This window comes from Pempheris klunzingeri, chromosome 9, assembly GCF_042242105.1.
Source record: "Pempheris klunzingeri isolate RE-2024b chromosome 9, fPemKlu1.hap1, whole genome shotgun sequence".
Classification (NCBI taxonomy): Eukaryota; Metazoa; Chordata; class Actinopteri; order Acropomatiformes; family Pempheridae; genus Pempheris; species Pempheris klunzingeri.
In genome coordinates this window covers 14,045,357-14,065,639 of record NC_092020.1, presented here as the reverse complement: position 1 = coordinate 14,065,639, position 20,283 = coordinate 14,045,357, and the positions used below count along the sequence as shown (strand labels likewise).

The 20,283-nt window shown below is 41.8% G+C and overlaps 1 protein-coding gene across 2 annotated transcripts; it reads left to right on the top strand.

The window, feature by feature from the left end:
• On the top strand, positions 1-18,586 carry LOC139206955 (serine/threonine-protein phosphatase 2A 55 kDa regulatory subunit B gamma isoform). Of its 2 annotated transcripts, none has more exons than XM_070836575.1 (9): positions 1-76; positions 9,711-9,808; positions 10,112-10,277; positions 11,159-11,271; positions 12,071-12,248; positions 13,044-13,208; positions 14,616-14,785; positions 17,375-17,466; positions 18,281-18,586. In XM_070836575.1, the coding sequence occupies exons 1-9, from the start codon at positions 1-3 to the stop codon at positions 18,573-18,575; spliced, it is 1,353 nt and encodes a 450-aa protein (XP_070692676.1). In that variant the 3' UTR covers positions 18,576-18,586. The 2 variants fall into 2 exon arrangements, with proteins under 2 accessions (XP_070692676.1, XP_070692675.1); XM_070836574.1 differs by lacking the exon at positions 1-76 and adding an exon at positions 3,510-3,591.
• The last annotated feature ends 1,697 nt before the right edge of the window (positions 18,587-20,283 follow it).

Below are 20,283 nucleotides of genomic sequence, written 5' to 3'. Positions count from 1 at the left end.
ATGGGCGAAGACACTGACGCCACACCGACGCTCAACCACCGCGGCTTCCTCCCCGACCACAACTATGTGACTGAAGGTAAGAAGATGACAGAGGAAGCTGCGTGTGTCTATATGTTATAAAGTGTGTGTTTAAGTGTGCCTCCATGTGAGTGTGTATCTACATATTGGACCTCTGGAGAGTGTGTGTGAGTGTGTGTGTTTGCCAAAGTGTGTTAATGCTTGTCTGTGAGGCAAAACAAGTTCAGGACGGCTTTTTAATCTTCTGTAAGCTCTGAGTTTATCAGTGTTCAGACAGTGTTGCAGACAGAGCAACAAGAACTCGGGAGCAAAACACTCTCTCCTCTCTACAAAAGTAAACCATTTTAGACAAGTTTTCCTCTCCACCTACCCTCCTCTAATTCTATTTCATAAATGTTTTTGTGCCCTGCACCTTTAATTTGCATTTTTTTAATGTATTTGTGCGTTTGTAACCACTGTCTTACTTTTGTGTAACGCAGCTTTTTTTCTGTTACACTGCAGGGAAGAATTGATCTGTGTCTGCATGTGTGTATGTATGTTTCTGTTGGTGTCTGTATGTCAGAGACAGAGAGTGGGAGACTCTTTTTTTTCTGTAAAAGGAGAAATTTCCTGAAAAACAAGCTAGAAATTTCTACCACATTGTTTTGTACTCATTGCACTGCACATCACCTGTCGGTTACTTCCTCCACTGAACAGGAACAGGTGTCAAATTGAATATACAGATATGTATACAGGGAATATTATGAAGTTCAGCAGCACACAAGCAGTGCAAACCACTGAATTCCTTTGGTTTGTTTCCTAAAACAGTTGGATTATAAACCTGGATAACCCCCCTTCTGCTAATCTCAATTACAACACTAATCTCACCTGCACACTCGCTCCCCTCTCTGCCTTCCTGCCTGTCTGTCTGTCTCCAATCTGTTTCATACACTCAGCTCATTGTTCACCACCCCCCTTAGACCAGAACCGTGGATTATCATTTGGGGGTCATGAATGCGTAGTGAGCTCATTTGCGATCCTTGTATCACCGAAGAAAGGGAGTTCTGCTTCCTGTGTCTGTGCTGTAATGTGATTTCACTCCAACAGAGGCTCATACTGCACCGTAGTCAGGGGAGACCTGTAGTGCTGCCTGTTGCTCGTGTAAATTCTCGTGTGTGTGTGTGCATTCAACATATTGTATGGCTGAGACTGAAGAATATCTGTGTGTGCGTCTTTGTTTGTCTCTGTGAGTGGGTGTTTGTTTTTTCTTATACATAGAGTAATTCCATGACCAATGTGTGTCTTTGTCCATTCAAAAAAGGTTTTTTCTTATGAAATAATGGCAGAAAATCAGACCAAACATCCATCACCAACCATCCATTATTGCCATAGCAACAGTCTACGATGATAAACATGCTGCTTTTCATGCTTGGCCAATATGATTGACAGGTCTTCTCCACCCACCAATAATGGCAGTATTAATTATTCCACACATCTCAGGCAGACACAGACGTTATTCAGGGTGAATTGCTGATGAGCTCACACCAAGGTGGACACACTGTCGGTCTGAAAGAGCTGTGCAACACATGGACAGCCTTAAAAGAGAAGAATAACTACAAATTATGCTCTAAAATCAATCTCACAAGAATCCCCCTAATGCTCAAAGAAGACAATTTTGTCTTGCAATTAAACAAAATGATTCATTACCTGCCTGTTCTTTTACACCCACTCCAACCCCCTCCACCTTTCCTACATGTTCACCCCAACCCCCTCGTCTCCTCCCCATTTCCATCCCCCACTGCCTCCCCCTCCCTCCCTTTCCCCATCGGTTCCTCTAATGCAACTCACAGCATTGCCCGGTGCTGAAGTGGCGTGTCTGCCAAACAATTATCCAACAGTGCTCTAAAGGCTGCTCAAACACAATGTGCCTCTGTATGTGTGTGTTAAAGAGAGAGATAGAGGGTGGTGGAGACAGACAGAGTGAGGTGGTGCATGTAATTTTTTCTTGGGTGTATTTTGTTAGCTCCAGTGTGTCTCCATCTTTATTTTCTTTTTGCCTGTGTTGCATTCATATTCATGTCTGTGTCTCTGAGTGCGTACCGTGTGTCTTTTTGTCTGCTCAGGTCTGTGTATGTATGGGTGTGTGTGTCTGCAAGGGTTTTGTATGTGTGTGTGTGTATATGTGTGTGTGTGCATACATAACAGTGTGTCTGTAGATCTTCCCGTGGGGATTCCCCTGCCCTATAACTCCTACAGGGGAGGGAAGCTTAACCTCCCTCTACCTTAACGTCCTCCCCTCCTTTCCTCCCTCCATCTCTTATCCCCTTCCTCTCACTCCTCAATACTCCCCTTTGCAACAACCAACTGGAGTGGTATTGGATTCAAGGATGGATCAGGAAATATTAACAAAAGTTATACACTACATCAAAATTCACAATTTTGACATTTTTTGCATTTTTGTAAATAAATTACGACTGATTCCATTTCATGAATAATGCAAGCCCACTAACTCCCTTGATTATTGTGCATATAGAAAGTATCAATCCTTAAAAATTTAATTTTGGATTGAAATTTCAAGTTTTTAGATAGATCTGTTCCTCTTACTGAAACTGAAATTGAAAACAAAACAAAAAGAACACAAACTCTGGACACTAACATATGCCTGGATACCATACTACAACAATCACAGAGGAAAAAACATGTGTGTTATGCCCATCATATATGTATAAGCATATATGTAACTCCAAGATTGAGAATACTAAACATTTACTGATTGTTGTTGTTACTGTTTGTCTTCATTTCATGTCTGATTTCTGTGTTGGACCCCAGGAAAAGTACCTGGCGTATTGGCATTGTCAATGGGGATCCTAATAAAGCTAAAGATAAAGATTTCATATAATTTCAAACCATATTCTTCTAGGATTTTCAACTGTTGCTCACACAATCTAAACAGTTGAAATAAATTGCTTTGGGCCTTAGAAACCTGTGATGAGCAGATGTTAGTATGTTTTTAAGTGCCAGATTAATCAATAGTGAAAATCACTGCTAGTGATCACACCTGCATGTAAGTAAGTGGGCTTTCACCAGCTCCCATCGCTCTTGTATAATTGTCAGTCATTGTCACCTCTGGGAAATGTGAGAGCTATCTACACTTCTACCTACTAAGACATATGAGCATTATCTCTGTTCATGCTGCATGCCTTCTAGACTTCCTGCCAAACCCAACATGTGAATACATCATGCTGTACAGATACAGAACGATCATAAATACACCATCAGTAATCTTTTTCTCTGGTGAGTACTCATGGCCAACAGTGGTGATGCAGTAACTCAGTCCCTACCCTTAACCCTACCCGCCCTCCCCGGTCCTTACTTCCCCTCTGCTCCTCCCTGTTGCCCCCCCCCCCCTTCCCTTCCCATCCTTGCTCCTCTTGCAGGGCTGCTCCTGGCTATAGCCTGAAGAGCTCCGCCCATCCTGTCCACCCCTCTCCACCCTGGAGTCCTCCCCCAGGATGTTGAGCCCCATCCAGGTCCTGTGCTCCGACATCACTACCCTTTCTCTGGAGCCCGAGCCGTTTGCCTCTTACACTGAAGGTGTGTGCTCTATCCTCTTCTATCCCGAAGGTCATATCTATGTCGCACAGTTGCGCCACATGACCCCAGTGTGAGATATGAGAGTTTATGCGTGTGTGCCTGTGTGTGGGTGGCTGGATCTGAGAGTGTGTGTGCATTCAGACTGAGTGTGTGTGTCATTAAGTTTATGTGTGTGAGTAGTTTAAATCAGGTGAATCGTCCTGTGAGTCTGAGAGTGATATAAATATCTTAAACATCACTTTGTCTCTGTCTGTCTGCCTCATTCTTTTTGTACGTGCCTCTTTATTTTTGTCTCAGTCTGCCCGCTTCAGTGTGGATTGTGTGTGTGTGTGTGTGTGTGATTGATTTCCTTAAATAGTTTGACTAGACGACACCCCGTCTGCTTCAAAGTATGTATCTTATTTCTGCTTCTATTTAATACAGAGGAGGACACACAGACACGAATACACACAGTCTTTAAATCTGGAGAGACAGCACACATAGAAACTGTACATCATATGCACACAAATGCAGAGCTATTCTTTTTCTCACCGCCAATTATTTCCTCAATGTATTGATTGATTGTGAGGTCTATAAAATCTCTGAAAATAGTCTGTCACAGTTTTCCAAAGCCTTCAAAATGCCCGTTTTGTCTGTCAAGAGGTCTTTAGCTTTTGGTACATTAAAAGACTGAAAAAAACCAGCAAAAGTCAACACCTGTGTAAAAAAAGTCACCATTTCATCAAATGTCAAAACTGTTTGCAGAATAATTTTCTCTTGACTAATCGTATCAGCTCTAAAGACATCCGTACAGAAAGATGAGAGTGGCAGGGTTAAAAAGGATGAGAGTTTTCTGAATGTGGGATTACATTTCAGTATTTATAGCGCTTTTGACACAACATCTCAGTTTTCAGTATCACCTGGGTTAGATTGGGTGCAAACCAGCTAAGCTCCTAATCTTTTTTTTTTGTTACAGTCTCACAAATCTGTTGGAAAAACAAATTGATTTTTTAGGAAAAATGAATCACACATGGCAGCTTTTAAAATCCATGGAGCTAGAGGACGTCTCCGCAGCTAAGCAAAGCAGGATTACAGGTGTATTTCACACATGAGGCTGACACTGACTTGGTTTGTGATTCTAATTGTTTGTGTCTATAACGATCAGGCTCACACCAGCTCTGCTCCATCATGCCGATGTGTGTTTTACAAAATGGCAGATTTCCTGCTGTGCTCGGCTTAAATCACACCTCTCCACACATGTGCACCTCTAACACAAACACATGCACCAGTTTTTTTCCAGATAACTCCAAAACTGCAGGACGGGGATCAATTTAACGTCTCCCTCCGGCGGTCTGTTCTCTCGTCTCCCTCCTCTCCCTCTCTCCCTCCAATCCATTTATTTTTCTACAGGGTAATTGAGTACACACACTTGTGCACACGTATACAGAAAATGTGGGGTACTTCAGCTGCAGCATGCACACACACACACACACACACACACACACACACTCATACCCGCCAACACACACACAAACACACATCTCCTGCTGAGTGGTGGCTTGTCCTGGCTTTCAAGGAGTGTGTGTTTTTGGCTCAGCTTTAATGGTCCGTGTTTACTCAGACCTAAGATATCTATAATTGGGACTGTAGGACGTCTGCTCCCCTGTCTGTCCCTACAGTTGCCTTAACAAAAAAGAGGAAATCCTCCCCCCTCTACCTACGTCACTCTCCTCTCCTCTCCTCTCCTCTCCTCCTCTTCCTGAACAAACAATTACTGTCATCAATTAATCTGCCTATTATTTTTTTTATTTTTCAATTAATTTTGGCTTCTTTAGATGTCAGAAAATAGTGAAAAATGCTGCTCACAATTTGCTGAAGCCCCAGATGACAGCTTCAATTTGCTTGTTTTGTCAAACCAATTGCCCAAAACCCTGACATATTCAGTTGATTACCACTGAAGGCAAAGAAAAGCAGCAATTTCTTGCAATTGAGACACTGGAATTAGGGAATGTATGTCATTTTTACTTTAAGAATGTTAAATCAATTATCAAAATTCAACTTGCTTGTTTTGTTTGATCAAAATTGTCCCCAAATTTTGGAAGATGTTAAATGGATGATATAAAGCACAGAAAATTAGCAACAGTTTTACAAATCATGAAATACCACAATTATTTTAAATTTATTCTCTATTGATCAACTAATCATGCACTGATTGCTGAGGAGCTGCTGTCCTTACAAGCACCTCACAGTGAATTTGGGTGTTTGGGTGTTTGCTGTTTATCAGTTGTCCATGTTTTTATGCTTCTCTGTGTCATCGGGTTCATTCATGTTTGTGTGTTGTTTTGTCTTAATATGTACTGTATATGTGGGCACATGCACTTGCAGTCACAGTGTGTTCCCCCTGGTCCTGCAGTGTGGTGATGAGTCAGACAGGCCTGCTGATGCTAATGGACTGTCTGTGGGAGACACAGCTAGCTTGCTATACTGTAGCACACATCCACCACACTATAAGACACTTACTTCCACCTTGACAACCTAGCAGACAGTGACATACACACACACACACACAGAGTTCATCAGGACATTGCTCAGTGATGCTTGTTGGTGGAGAACCACGGCGCTCATGATGATGCTTGTTTCTGCAGTGATTGTTTGTATTCTCAGAGGCTTATTTTTCTCTTCTAATAAAGAGCATCAGAGAGATGGATGTGAGCTGTTTGCGAGTGTGTGTGTGTGTGTAAGAGAGACAGAGGAAAAGAGAAACACAAAGATGAAGAGCATTCAGGTTGAGAACAGACAGAGGATGAGAGAGGAGAGTGTGTGCTCCATATTTTATTCAGCTGTATTGTGTGCCACTCCTGTGGTTTTGCTTAGCTTAGCTCTTTCTCTGTGCGACTTGAGTGGAGACACAGTTATCTGTAAATGTATTGGATGTGCACACACACAGAGCATCAGCCACACACATATTCTGTGCATCCTTACGTGACTGTGTGCGTTCAAAGCTGCGTGGTGTGCGTATGTGTATCATGGATTTCTCTGCATGTGTAGGCGTCTGTTTTTGTATGAGTGCCATCGTGTGTGTGTATGCATTAATTATCGGATCCTGCAGATCCTCACTTTGGGTCATAGCGTTTCCATCTCCATCTCCTGGTATTAATTCAAAATGTTTGTTAGTGGACAAAACTGCAGTGGCATAATTATTTTACCACGCTCCTTCTTCCTGTGAGGATTGGATTGATGAATCCCACTTCCTCCTTCACCAGACTGCCATATACGGATAATCGTTACGAGTACCGCTGCTACTGGTTGGCTCTGCCTGTTACCATGGCTACCCCTGCTCACCGAAAGACCCCTCCACCGCCTCCGCCCCAGTGCCTCTTCCGTCCGCCTCCCTTTCCATCGTTCCCATTCTTCCACCACCAGCATCACCACTACTACATACACGCTAATATACAGCTAGGCAGCAGAGTGCCGTGGGGGAGGGATGAGGGAGAGAAAGAGAGACATGAATGTGGAAAGACAACCAAGAAGAAAATGAGGGAGTGAAATGGGGCAAAAGAGAGAAACTGGGGAACAAGAGATGAGAGATGACAAAAGAGGGGGAGAGAGGCATCAAGAGAGTGAGAAAAAGCCTGAAATAAAGGAAAGAAATTGGAAACTGCAGAATACAAAAAACAACTCCAGTGACTGAGAGATCAAGAAAGTCCAATGACTGCTGGAAAAATTGTAGAGAAAGAGAGAAAAAAGGCAGCCTGTAATACATGAAGTGTGTAGGACTGGAGTGAAAAAGGTTGCATTGGTGCAGAAATTCAGGAGCAGTCCCTTCCTCCCCTCATCATAAAACCTCTCTCTCTCAAGGCCACCACAAAATAGGCAAGGCTACCGCTTTGAATGAGTCCATCTCTCAACAAATACACTCTCTACGCTCTATTTTTATTACAGTAAGTGCTTATTGAGGACCAGGTTCTCTTATATCAAAACTGAGCTCTGTCAAATGCTTGGTGGGATACAGCATCTGAAATGAGTCTTATTTTTAAATCTAATCTGTGACATCTTTTAAGCTATTTGATTATTTGACTGTGCAGTAGCAGGGTTTTTTATAAAAAATCTACATTGCCTGGTTTTTATGCTCCACCAGACACAGTTTTATGCAGGGAAATTGACAATTATCCTTTTATCCTCTTTATGCTATGTCATAGTCAATGGTAAGTTAGCAACACAGTGAATTGTGCAGGCTTTCACCGTACAAGACATTTTTATAAAATGCTCCTTTACAGAAGTATGTAGAGTGGAACTGGATGTTGTGCTAACCCAGTCTTGATGGTAAACCCTGATATACGGAGCCAAAGACCCTGGCAGATTTCAGCAGTGATGGAAAGACAGACTCTTCTAAAGAATAGTTCCACATTTTGGGAAATACATTTATTCATTTTCTTGCAGAGAGCTAGATGAGAAGTTCAGTTTCATTCTCATGTCTGTAAGCTAAATATGCAGGTCAAGACAGGAATTAAGAAAGGAAACAGCTATTGTCTAAAGTTGGGGGGAAAAAATCTGTCAGAAAGAATTATACATATTCACCATGTGACTCTCTGGCCCAATCGCCAGTGACTGACCTGCTGAACTGAAAACTCAACCAGTTCTGTGTGCTGTGTCACGGTGCAGTCTGTTGGTGGGTGTCATGTGAAGACAAAAATATATGTAGACAATATAACAAAGAAAGCTTGAGAATCTGCGGTTGTTGTGACTGTTGATTAAGATCATCCAATGACTGAAGCCATTGCCATGGTGATCAGCATCACCAGTCTGTCTATCCTTAACACGGCCTGTGTATTTACAAGTGTGAAAACAGATTTGAAACTTCACAGCTGAGCTGAACATTCAGTTCACTTCTGTTAGTAAACACAGTGGAGTTTGTTTTCCTTGTATAATTTGTTCAAAGAAAACGGGTTCAGGGTGACTGAGAGACGCCTGAATGTAGGAAGAATGCAAAGCAGGTCCAAATATGATCTTATATCAAATATTTATTTGTTTACCACATTTATCCATTCATGACCATGGCAGCAGACTAGTAAAGTAGCTACTAGTGTAATTAGGTTTTGCTTTAACTTTGAGGTTTAGATGACCTGATATAACTTTCATACCAGGATACCTGCATCCTCTCATACCACCTCTTTTTCACTGAATCTCAGATAATAATCACCTTCAAACAGGTTTAACTATAGCTATTTTAGATATTTACAAATATTTATCAATGAAATATATAGTACAAAGGGAAAGTGAAGGGAGGATGAGTAGACAGAAGGAGAGGGAGGAGATTTACGTGCCACATTAAACCAGATTCAAGCTTCAGATATCACCCTGGCACACACTGCCCGTCATTAGGCAGCACGACCAAGTGCTTTGTGCTTCACAATCTGTGTGTTGTCTCTGATGCAGGAAGACCCACTAAAGGCAGTGAGGCAGCAAATGCTAAGTGGCTAATAACGCGCTTACTCCTCATGCTACAGAGTTTGTCAGACTGTGTTGGTGTTTCGGGACACTGATGATGGTGATGCGGACATTATCACAAATATGCAAATGAATGTGAATGCTAATTAATCACAAATACACTTTGAGTTGTGCTTACACTTTAAGACCCCACACAGATTATAGTGTACTAAATCAATCTTATTCACTAATGCGCTTCACACGATAAACTACGGGGACACTGTAATGTTGTGTAGTGGAGAGTCATAGTGTGCGTCATTACGTATGTGTCATACTAGAGCAAAGATGACACCTGTGCCGAATGCAAAACAGCTGCATGTGTGCGTGTCTCTCTCTGATTTTTGATGAGATGTGCTGTATAATCTGAAGTTTCTCTGAAAGCTTACACACAATCGCAGAGTATTTGTGTTAGTGATCAAATATTGTTTTATTCTGCACATTAATTTACATATTTTAATCCACTTACACGTTAATGCATTGACTGTTGACTTTAATAATTCAGAGTCAGATAAACAGATTATATAGATGAATGATGTCAATTAGCTAATGGCTTCTCTTTCTCTCTCTCTCTCCTTACTGTTCTTTCCTCTCATGCTACATCTCCCACTCCTTTCTCTTCCTCCATCTTTGTCTCTTTGTCTGTCGCTCCCCAGCTGATATCATCTCCACTGTTGAGTTCAACCACACAGGAGAGCTCCTGGCCACAGGGGACAAAGGGGGCCGAGTGGTCATCTTTCAGAGGGAACCTGAGGTAGACTCACACACCAACACTCACACTGAAACGCACACAAATATAAAATTTTTCATTCCAGCTCTGAGAGCAGTGATGAACACACACCGTTCCCCTCCAGCTACAGTCCAGATTGACTGATTAATAGTTGATGCTCCTGCTGTGTCAGAGAGTGTATCATTATAGCTGTGCAGAGTCCATGCCATGCTATTTCTCCACATGATCAAGGTGACAGACACTGGCTCAGGCCTGGGGTGTTACACTCCACTGTGATTGAACGTGTGAGCCCCGCATTTTCACATAACACCCTTTTCTGTCTCCCAGAGCAAGACTGAGCCATTCTCCCAGGGAGAGTACAATGTCTACAGCACCTTTCAGAGCCATGAGCCCGAGTTCGACTACCTTAAGAGTCTGGAGATTGAGGAGAAGATCAATAAGATTCGATGGCTGCCTCAGCAGAACGCCGCACACTTCCTCCTCTCCACTAATGGTGAGGGAGCCCACACACACACACATACACATCTTAGAGGAACCAGGGAGATGTGAAAGTAGTGATGTGCTCAGTGGACATTTTGTGGGTAAACACAAAACCAGAACCAGTTTAAATGATTTGACGTTCTTAAAAGGCATCATTTGAGCTCTCACGTCTGAGTTACAATTGTTTTTCCCTTAACAAGCGTGTGACAGAATGAAGGGTATGGCAGAGCTGTTGAAATTAAGAAGTGACGTCTTGAGTTTCTTAGGTCAGAAAGCAGATTTTCCTCCCCCTGAAGAGAATAGAGTGGCTGCTCATGTTTACATTCAGAGTATATGGCTATATTGCAAAATCTATACATTTTCCCTCAGCGCCCTGTTATTGATTTATTTAAGCACTATATTATTTATGACTGAGGGTATGAAAAATCTGAGACCTGCCTCAGCAGTTGGGTAATGCTGTTGCTGGAACGCCTGCTGTCATTTTTTCAATATAATAGAAAGACCTTCTTTCTCTGTCAGTGTTGATAAAACAAAACCTCCCTGTTAGCTCATTTAAAAGTTTCCAGTAGAGTCCAGACTCTCTTTCAGCGCTGACAGTTTGGAGAGTGGTGCATTGTCTTGTCTATTATGTCTTCCTTTTGAGTTCCAGTTGAATAAGCCTTTTTTGCAATCCATTAAAAAAAACACACACATTATACATTAAATTTGCCACTTTGAAATGAAAAATCTGTACTTTGTGTATTCTGATATGTTTAATCACATCTAATCTGAGATATCTAACTAACTTCCCAACCTTGAAGCACATCAACAAGTGCCTTTAATTCATTTGTTACGCTTTCAAATTATGTCTGTTGTTATCTGATTGCTTAACGGCCCCGTTTGTATTGGTACCAGATAAGACAATTAAGTTGTGGAAGGTGAGTGAAAGAGACAAACGGCCAGAGGGATACAACCTGAAGGATGAGGAGGGTCGCATCAAGGATATCTCCACTGTCACCTCCCTCCAGGTATCTATCTATCTATCTATCTATCTATCTATCTATCTATCTATCTATCTATCTATCTATCTATCTATCTATCTATCTATCTATCTATCTATCTATCTATCTATCTATCTATCTATCTATCTCTTGCGCACACATTCATGAATGCAGTAGGTTGTGAAACGTAACTGGGTCAGTAGGTACAGATGTGTTTGCATGTGCAAAAATGGGTCACTGGCACAATGGTACATGTGTGAGAGTGTGTGGGGGCGGATAAAACCTCAATTTCCAGCTGTACACAACCGCAACACAACATCTGCACAGGCTCTAAATCACTTAAAACATCATGTTTCTATTTGTGGTGAATTCTTGATAATCTATACACAGTAGCACATCAGGGGCCTGTGTGTGTGTGTGTGTATTTGTGTGTGTGTGTATAGTATGTCCTTGTTTGTAGAGGTCTGAGAACATGTATGTGTATGGAGACAGTGCTCCCACTGTGCTGTATGCAAATAAGGACACATGCTTAAGCTGTGTATGAAAATGTAAATCACGCATCGACAAAGACATTGCATGTTAATGCAAATGTCAGGATATGAAAATGCAGCCAAACGAGCTTTAAATCGAGTACTGAAGTGGCTCCTGATTTATTAAGCCAGCAAGTTCTAGCAATGATGTATTATTGATGTCAAAGGAATTAATGCATCAAATATTAATTCACGATACAATAAAATTATTTAGATTGAATCCACTGTCTGTATCTTGACTATCTCTCCTCTCCTGGTCAGTCACACAGGACGTCTAACTGCTCTCTCTTTCCAAGGTGCCGGTGTTGATGCCGATGGACCTGATGGTGGAAGTGAGCCCGCGGCGGGTGTTTGCCAATGCCCACACCTACCACGTCAACTCCATCTCCATCAACTCTGACTATGAGACCTACATGTCAGCTGATGACCTGAGGATCAACCTCTGGCATCTGGACATCACCGACCGCAGCTTCAGTATCCTTTCTGGGCTGTAGTGTGTGTGCGTAGTGAGGAGAAGACAAACATACATGCAATCATGTAGGCATGAGGGTGAGCACACACGCACAAACACAAATAAAAGGAGGAAAAGATTTATCAAAGCGCAAAGGCATTGATAATAAAGGCATATATTAACACATTGATGCTTATATATGCTCAGTTATCAATTCCAGCCCACACGTGTACACAAAACAAACTCCCACATTGCAAATTCCACTTTGTTGTGTAAAGAAACGCACAAGGACACACACTGTTGGGGGAGGGGAATATTATTCTTGAGGAGTGAAAATGTAGCTTAATGAATAATTCAAAGACTGCATAAATATTTCAGCCCCTTACTGAGTTCTAATCCAGCTCAATAGGACACAGTACAGTCACATTCCTAACCCAGACAGGATTTATAATAGTACAATTTATCTGAATATGGAATTACATTTCTGCCAACAATTCCCCCCCAAGATATATTTATATTGGTTTGCTTTATTTCCACTATAAATCATTAGCATTGTGTTGGCATGTACACATTTACATACACTTACTTTATTTTGTATGTGGATTATGGACCTGTGTGGGTTTCCACGTGCATTCAAACACAGTCTAATTAATGAGTCAGTTAGTGAATAAAACTGATAAAAGGATGCATGAATATGTATGTATATGTATATTAATATGGTCGACCTCAGCATGTAAGAACAGGCCAGGCTAAGACAAACTGCAGGCCCTGGGAAGTTGATTCACTTTGTTGTTTTCCTGAGCGACACTTTCTCTCAGACATTGTGGACATCAAACCAGCCAACATGGAGGATCTGACAGAGGTGATCACAGCGGCTGAGTTTCACCCCCACCACTGTAATTTGTTTGTCTACAGCAGCAGCAAAGGCACCCTGCGCCTCTGTGACATGAGAGAAGCAGCGCTGTGTGACAAACACTCCAAATGTGAGTAAACCTGCTAACACATCATGTTGTTTTCTCCCAAGAAGGGTCCTCAAAAGGTTGGAACGTCTGTTATCAGCAGATTTGTGTGTTTTAGCCTAAGAAGTACAAATCGGTGAAATGTTGCTGCTGAAAGTTTTTCACAGCATACCGTGAGTTTTTAGATTAACGTCCTGCCTCGAAAGTAGCCATATGTTTCCAAACATACAGTCCAAGTTTTTAGCTATGCTAGTGGCATGGCTCCAGGATGGCAATGTTGGCCAGTCAGTGGATCCACCTTTGCCCAGACTTAAATGTGTCAACATCTATTGGATGGATTGCCATGAAGTTTTTTAATGACATTCAGGGTTCCCACATGATAAATCCTAATAACTTTGGCAATCCCCTGATTTCCTCTCTAATGCAGTGCTTCCTTATCCTGGTCCTGGAGGAATGCTGCCCTGCATAGTTTAGACATATCCCTGCTACAACAAACCTGGTTCAAATGAATGGGTCATTAGCAGGGATCTCCAGAGCTTGATGATGAGCTGATCACTTGAATCAGGTTTGTTGTAGCAGGGAAACGTCTAAACTATGTAGGGCAGTGGGCCTTCAGGATTGGGAAACACTTATCTAGTGCTTCCAAGAGGTTCATATTTGCGGTTTGAGTGAAATTTCTTCAAAACTATTGTATTGAATGAATGGATTGACATGAAATTCGGTGCACATGTCAATGTCCCCCGCAGGATGAATTGAAATCACATTGGCGATGCCCTGATTTTGCGAATCATTTGAAATCACACGAAAATCAACTTGCATAGTGATTTGTAGCAAGCACAAAATGTCTCTTTTGGAATATTTATCCACCATTTAATTGTATATTTTTCCACTGCAGGTCCATGTTTTCCTTAGTATAAAACATAAATACAAATAAATCCAATTTTTTGTTCCATTTCCAAGCTGAAATGGCCAGTTTCCCATGTGTTTTACAGCTCTGACCAGTATTAGTCACTAGTGCAGTGAAAACAGCAAATTGTGTGCAATGGAGCACCCTGACAAGCAGTATGGGATTTAATTTTTGTTTGTTGTATTTAATAGAAATGCCTTTATTTACCAGGCTTCTGTTAATTTTATATGACCTTTGATTGCTCTCTCTGAAATATGCAGATGTTTATACACAGAATGGTTTATGAACAGCAACACCTGTTCAGAAACATACAGAGATCAATGGTATCAGCCTCATAGACTACAGTCAATATATAGACTCATCTGAGAGACTTTTTTTTTATCTGTACATGCAATGAAGACACATATACTACATTTATGTGACACACAAACCCAACCGTGTTTCTGCATGGCATCGTGGTTTCACAGCACTAACCCTTCTCTCCCTCTCTCTTCCTTATTCTTTCCCACCCTCCCCTCCCCCAGTGTTCGAGGAGCCCGAGGACCCCAGTGCTCGCTCCTTTTTCTCTGAGATCATCTCCTCGGTGTCGGACGTCAAATTCAGCCACAGCGGCCGCTACCTGCTCACCAGAGACTACCTGACTGCCAAAGTCTGGGACCTCAACATGGAGAGCAAGCCCCTGGAGACATACCAGGTGTGTGACTGACCATACGTGAAAAGCATGAGGGAGGGTTAAAATACAAAAAACATGAGAATGAATATTTTCTCTCAGGCTCAGCTACTGTGCTAAGATTCTTTCTGGCAAGGAGCAAATTAACTCTGAGCAAGGTGAACTGATCAGTAGTCAAGGAAGCCTTGGCATATTTCTGTTTGAGTCCACTCATCTCAGAGGGCAAGGATCATCACGGATCATATAATGATCCAATATAATGATGTTGAATGATCATCAGTTTCCCACAACTCAGGATAAGGTAATAAAACTCCAGTCATTGTATAATGGTGTTCAGGCAAAACATTTAACTTGTGGACTCTGCAGGATGTCAGTGATTTATCCTAGACTGTTAACATTCAGTCGTAGTCTTTGTAACCCCACAATTCTCGTTGTTACTCTGCTGATACCCTCATGCCAACACCATATGCTGCTGCCATGAAGTCCTGCTTATGTGTCTTGTTTTTAAATGATTTCATTCAAATACATAAATCAAGATCACAAATGACATTTACATAAAATTGTACCCCTTGTGAAGACAAACAACCAACTGGCTTTAGTCAAAGATAACAAAAATGTTGATATGTGTTTAAAGCTACGGATTGGTGGTAAAGTCGAGGAAGAACCTGAGTGGAAAAACGCAACAATTGCAGATGCTTCTATACAAAATGATGGGTCACTGAATGGTCACTGAATGACCCGTTGGCTTCTCTGAATTCAATACATGATAGTACAGATGGGGGTTGTGGGGATTTTTCTTTCAGTACAGTCTAGTGTTGCTGCTCAGAGCTTCTACCACCAAATCACACTGTATAGAAGAACTGTTAAATGTTCGCTTCCCTGATGGAAGTGTAGTGACTGAAATCACGTTGTCCCTTTACTGAAAGAGAGCATTGTCATCCTGGAAATATGTGTGTTTGGAGACAGAAATGGATCATGGGAGGGCGGTTGTCTCTCAGAATCACAGTACTCACTGATGATTAGATTTTTCCAAAACCTTTTAAGGATAATTGGATTGATTAAATGCCAGAATGCACTTCTCGTCAGTACAGAATCACTAGAAATGGCTTAAGTTTTGGACTATAGATGCACATCTGTGTGTTTGGCAGATTAACACATGTGAGACAAACACAAACAGTAAATAATCATCATGCTGTGTATATGGGATAGAGATTAAGTGGGTTTGACATGCTGTTGAAAATGTAAATATGTAAAAGTAATCAAAAAGCTGCTAAACAGGGCAGTTTTTCTGATTTTTCATGCTATCATTCAAACATCTGCACTCAGTCTATCTCTTGTGTCACTTCTAGGTGTTTACAATAGGCCAGACCAGCTTCTGTTCATGCATTTATGTGCAGTAGAAGTATCTATCAACTGCTTTTTTATCAGTGTGTGTTTAGTATTCCTGCCGCATGTGGGTGAACATGTGTGTGTTTGTTTGCCTGACGTGTGAGGGCCCACGAGGCAGCCAAAAGTGGGAGGCTAAGACGCACTGGAGCTATTTATAGGCCCCCGAGCCTCCACTCATAAAATGAAGCGGGAAGGAGGGATACCTTACACAGCGCCCGACACCTAGATCTGCAATGCAGTATGGAGAGGGAGGGGGGGGGGGGGGGGGGGGTTTGGAGGAGAGAGTGAGGATGGTGTGATGAGAGGAGGAGAGAAGAATGAGAGGAGGGTTTAAATACGAGGATTAGAAAAAGGGTTGGCAGAGGTTAAATGGAGTAAACTGAGAGAAACTGAGGGGAGACAAAGGATTTCAGAGCTAAATTGCTCTGAAATCCTTTGGTAAATTTACACTCTTATTCCTCCTGGAACATGAAAATTAAAATCCATGAGGGATGAAGCGCTGTACTCTAAATCAGACACCATGTGGGCTGAAAAAAAACTCAAAAAGACTATATATTCAACTTCAGCTGACACTGTATCATTTCTCCCCAAGCTGGAAGACCCATAGGGGAAAACCGAAATGTCACCGGGTTTGATGTACAACCATAGCCGACCTCAGCTTGACCGTTTATTGATTGCGAAGCGACTGTTGACTGCTGACTTTATGCAGAATGTGAAAATAGGGGCCTAAATGCAGAGAGCGGCGGCTGGAGAAAGGTGTAGATTTCAACCCTTTGCATCACCGAGCACACACAGCGCTGACACAGGCAGGTCGACTGAAAACACGAGGGAAAAGAGTTATTAGTCAGTGAATATATATGTGTGTGTGTGTGTGTGTGTGTGTGTGTTCACATGTGTGTCTCTATTATCTTGCCCTTGGTGGGTTTGGATGTTAATGGATTTACTGGTATGGGAAAGGAGTTCAGATTAAAATGTACTCTTGGCCCTCTTATTGCTGAGGCTGGTGTTGTGTCTTATTAGAACTGCCTTCAGGGAGGTTTGTGTTACAACTTGCCCACAATTAATGTGTTTTGTCTGTGCTGAGCTTCATATGTGTGTGTGTGTGTGTGTGTGTGTGTGTGTGTGTGTGTGTGACTTAATAGTTTATTTAGAGAGTCAATATCTGGGAGGGAAGCAGCTGTGTGCTGGGCTAATTTTTAACTATGTGTGTGTGTTTTTCTCCAGGTTCACGATTACCTCCGCAGCAAGTTGTGTTCCCTTTATGAAAACGACTGCATCTTTGACAAGTTTGAGTGTGCCTGGAACGGCTCGGACAGGTACCCCAAGTGTCTGGATGTGTTTGTCTGTGTGTCTTTATATTTGTGATTATTTATGACACGTAAAACTGGTGCTCTTATATGTTTTGTGGGATGTTTTATAAGTCAATAAATGTGAAAAGTCAGCAGCAATACCTCTCTCCAGACTTTAGACCTTATTGTTTTCCTATGAACTATTTATTCCAAAAAGTGCTTCCAGTAAGCATTGTTGACACTGTTCTTTCCAGCCAGGACATTGAGCTTTTCAAAAGTAATTTTTCAATGTTATGAGTCTGTGGTGGACATAGCTAAGTACATTAACTCAAATACTGTACTTGAGTACAATTTTGAAGTACTTCACATGAGTATTTCAATTGTATGTTGCTTTACATCTCTGCTCCACGAGAATTCAGAGGGAACTATTGTACCTTTTTCTGCCGTTTATTTAACAGCAGCACTATTTAGTTTTCTGATTGATAATTTATATAATCACAGTCTAAAATATGATGCATTGTTACAGATTAATGTTGTACTTTTACTTTGTATGCTTTGAGTACATTGTGCAGATAATACTTTTGTTCATATATAATATTTTGCAGTATTGCTACTTTTACATATGTAAAGGCTCTGAATACTTATTCCAACATTGCTGTGAGCACCACAAAGTAATCTCAAATATCTTAAAACAAATGCTTTATGGTTTAGAGGAAGTGACCCTTTAGAGAAAGTTTAAGGAGGAGGTTAAGGTTAGTTTAGGAAACACATGAGATAGAAAAGAGAATGAAAGTCTTCAGACTGTGGTAACTGATCCTTTCTCTCCTCTTCCTCTGTTCAGTGTGATCATGACCGGAGCCTACAATAACTTCTTCCGCATGTTCGACCGGAACACCAAACGCGACGTGACCCTGGAGGCGTCAAGAGAGAGCAGCAAACCCCGAGCTGTCCTGAAGCCACGGAGGGTCTGTGCCGCCGGTGGAAAGCGCCGGAAGGACGACATCAGTGTGGACAGCCTGGACTTCACCAAGAAGATTCTCCACACAGCCTGGCACCCGACTGAGAACATCATCGCCATCGCCGCCACCAACAACCTGTACATCTTCCAGGACAAACTCAACTCGGAGATGCATTAATGAACGGATGTCAGCGGTGGATACAAATGAGTTTACACCTGAACACGCAACTATGCCAGAATGTGCACATTTACGGACATACATACACAGGAATATGCCTAACACGTCCACACACACGCACACAGAAAACACAGAAAACGTACACACATCTAGGTCTACACTTTCACACACTCCCTCACCTCCTCCCCAGCCTCCCAGAACTGAAAGGACCTAGAAAGGGCTAGAAAGGGAACAGGCTGGATTACGCAATGGATTACGGATTGCAAAACTGTGCAGAACTGTGGATTTCTTGATTGTTAACCTCTGGATTGTGCTTGATGGTGTGTTGATTGCTACAGCTCAGCTTCTGAGGGGTAGAAACCACCCCCAGACTGGAGAGACGTTTACATGTTTGTCTTTTTTTTTGGTTCTTCAGGCTCTTTTGCTTTCTCCACCCCCTCCTCCTCCTCTTCTTTCTGTATTTGTGTGCTCGAGCAAAGCCTATTCTTATCCCTTGCCCACTGTTTTGTGTAACAAAAACCCTTCGTGGTTGTCTACCAGCGGCACTGATGAAAAATGGGGCATTTATGTAACTGGCTGTTTGTTTGATTTCAGATCAGCTACCCCACTTCTGATTTTGTATCTTCTTGTTAAATGATGTTAATGGTGGTAATTTTGATGACAAAGGCAATTTGAAATGATATGCGTGATGTGCAAGGATGAACTCGGGACCCTCCCCTTAACCCAGGTGCACCCAGACGCCTCTGAGCTCTACTGAACTGTGTTCAGTGAGGTAAAACATTTACAGTCCTGCAGATGGAAGGTGAAGTTAGTAGGTTATTACACCGCAGCCTGATATGAGGACACACACTCGTGTCTGCTCTTCACGTTGTGTGTCAGTCATTAATATTTTCTCTGCTGAAACAAGCCCTTCAACATCTCAGATTGTGGATTCTGCTTCTGGTCTGGAGCTGCGTCGTGTGCTACTTTGCCGTTAAATACAACTCAAGTCAAGCAAAAAAGAAAAAAAAACAATTAAAAAATGAACTAAATAATTTCAACAATCAAGCAAAAAGATGCTGCATGAAAAAACCAATTTAGCCTAGGTGTTTATAAATTGACTGACTGACTGACTTGGCTGCCTTCTTAACCATTTAGACCCAGCTGTACAAAGGCTTCAGGGGCCCCGGTGCCCCATGCAGCACGAGTAACCATAGATGACCGAGCTCTCCTACCTTTATTTGTGTCTTCGGACATGGAAGCATGTTTACCAGTGTTCGGCTCATACACTTACATGTACATTTTGAATGAAGCCGTCCAAGAATCAGTTTCTACTCGACTGAGACTGAGAACCAAGAAGAATGGAGAATGTTTTCATTAATGTTGTTCTCTACAAGAAAAAAAAATTAAAGGGCCTAAATGGTGTCTGTATATATCAATTCTGATTTTGACATGTATGAGGTTTTGTCTTTTTTTAACATCCATAAACGGACTGCGGACTTGATCATCTGTGTCAGTGATCGCCTCCAAAGCTGCAGCGGAGAGATGGTACTTTTATCTGTTCAGCCTTCCTCACTGATTACTTTACCGATGTGCAGAAGCATTTATTTTTAGAGAACAGTCTATTCTTTTATTTATCCCTTTATTTAGAAACATCTGTCAGTTTTACTCCATGTCCCGACCAAACTAATGTTGATTCACATATTTTTGTGTTAATGTATGTTCATAA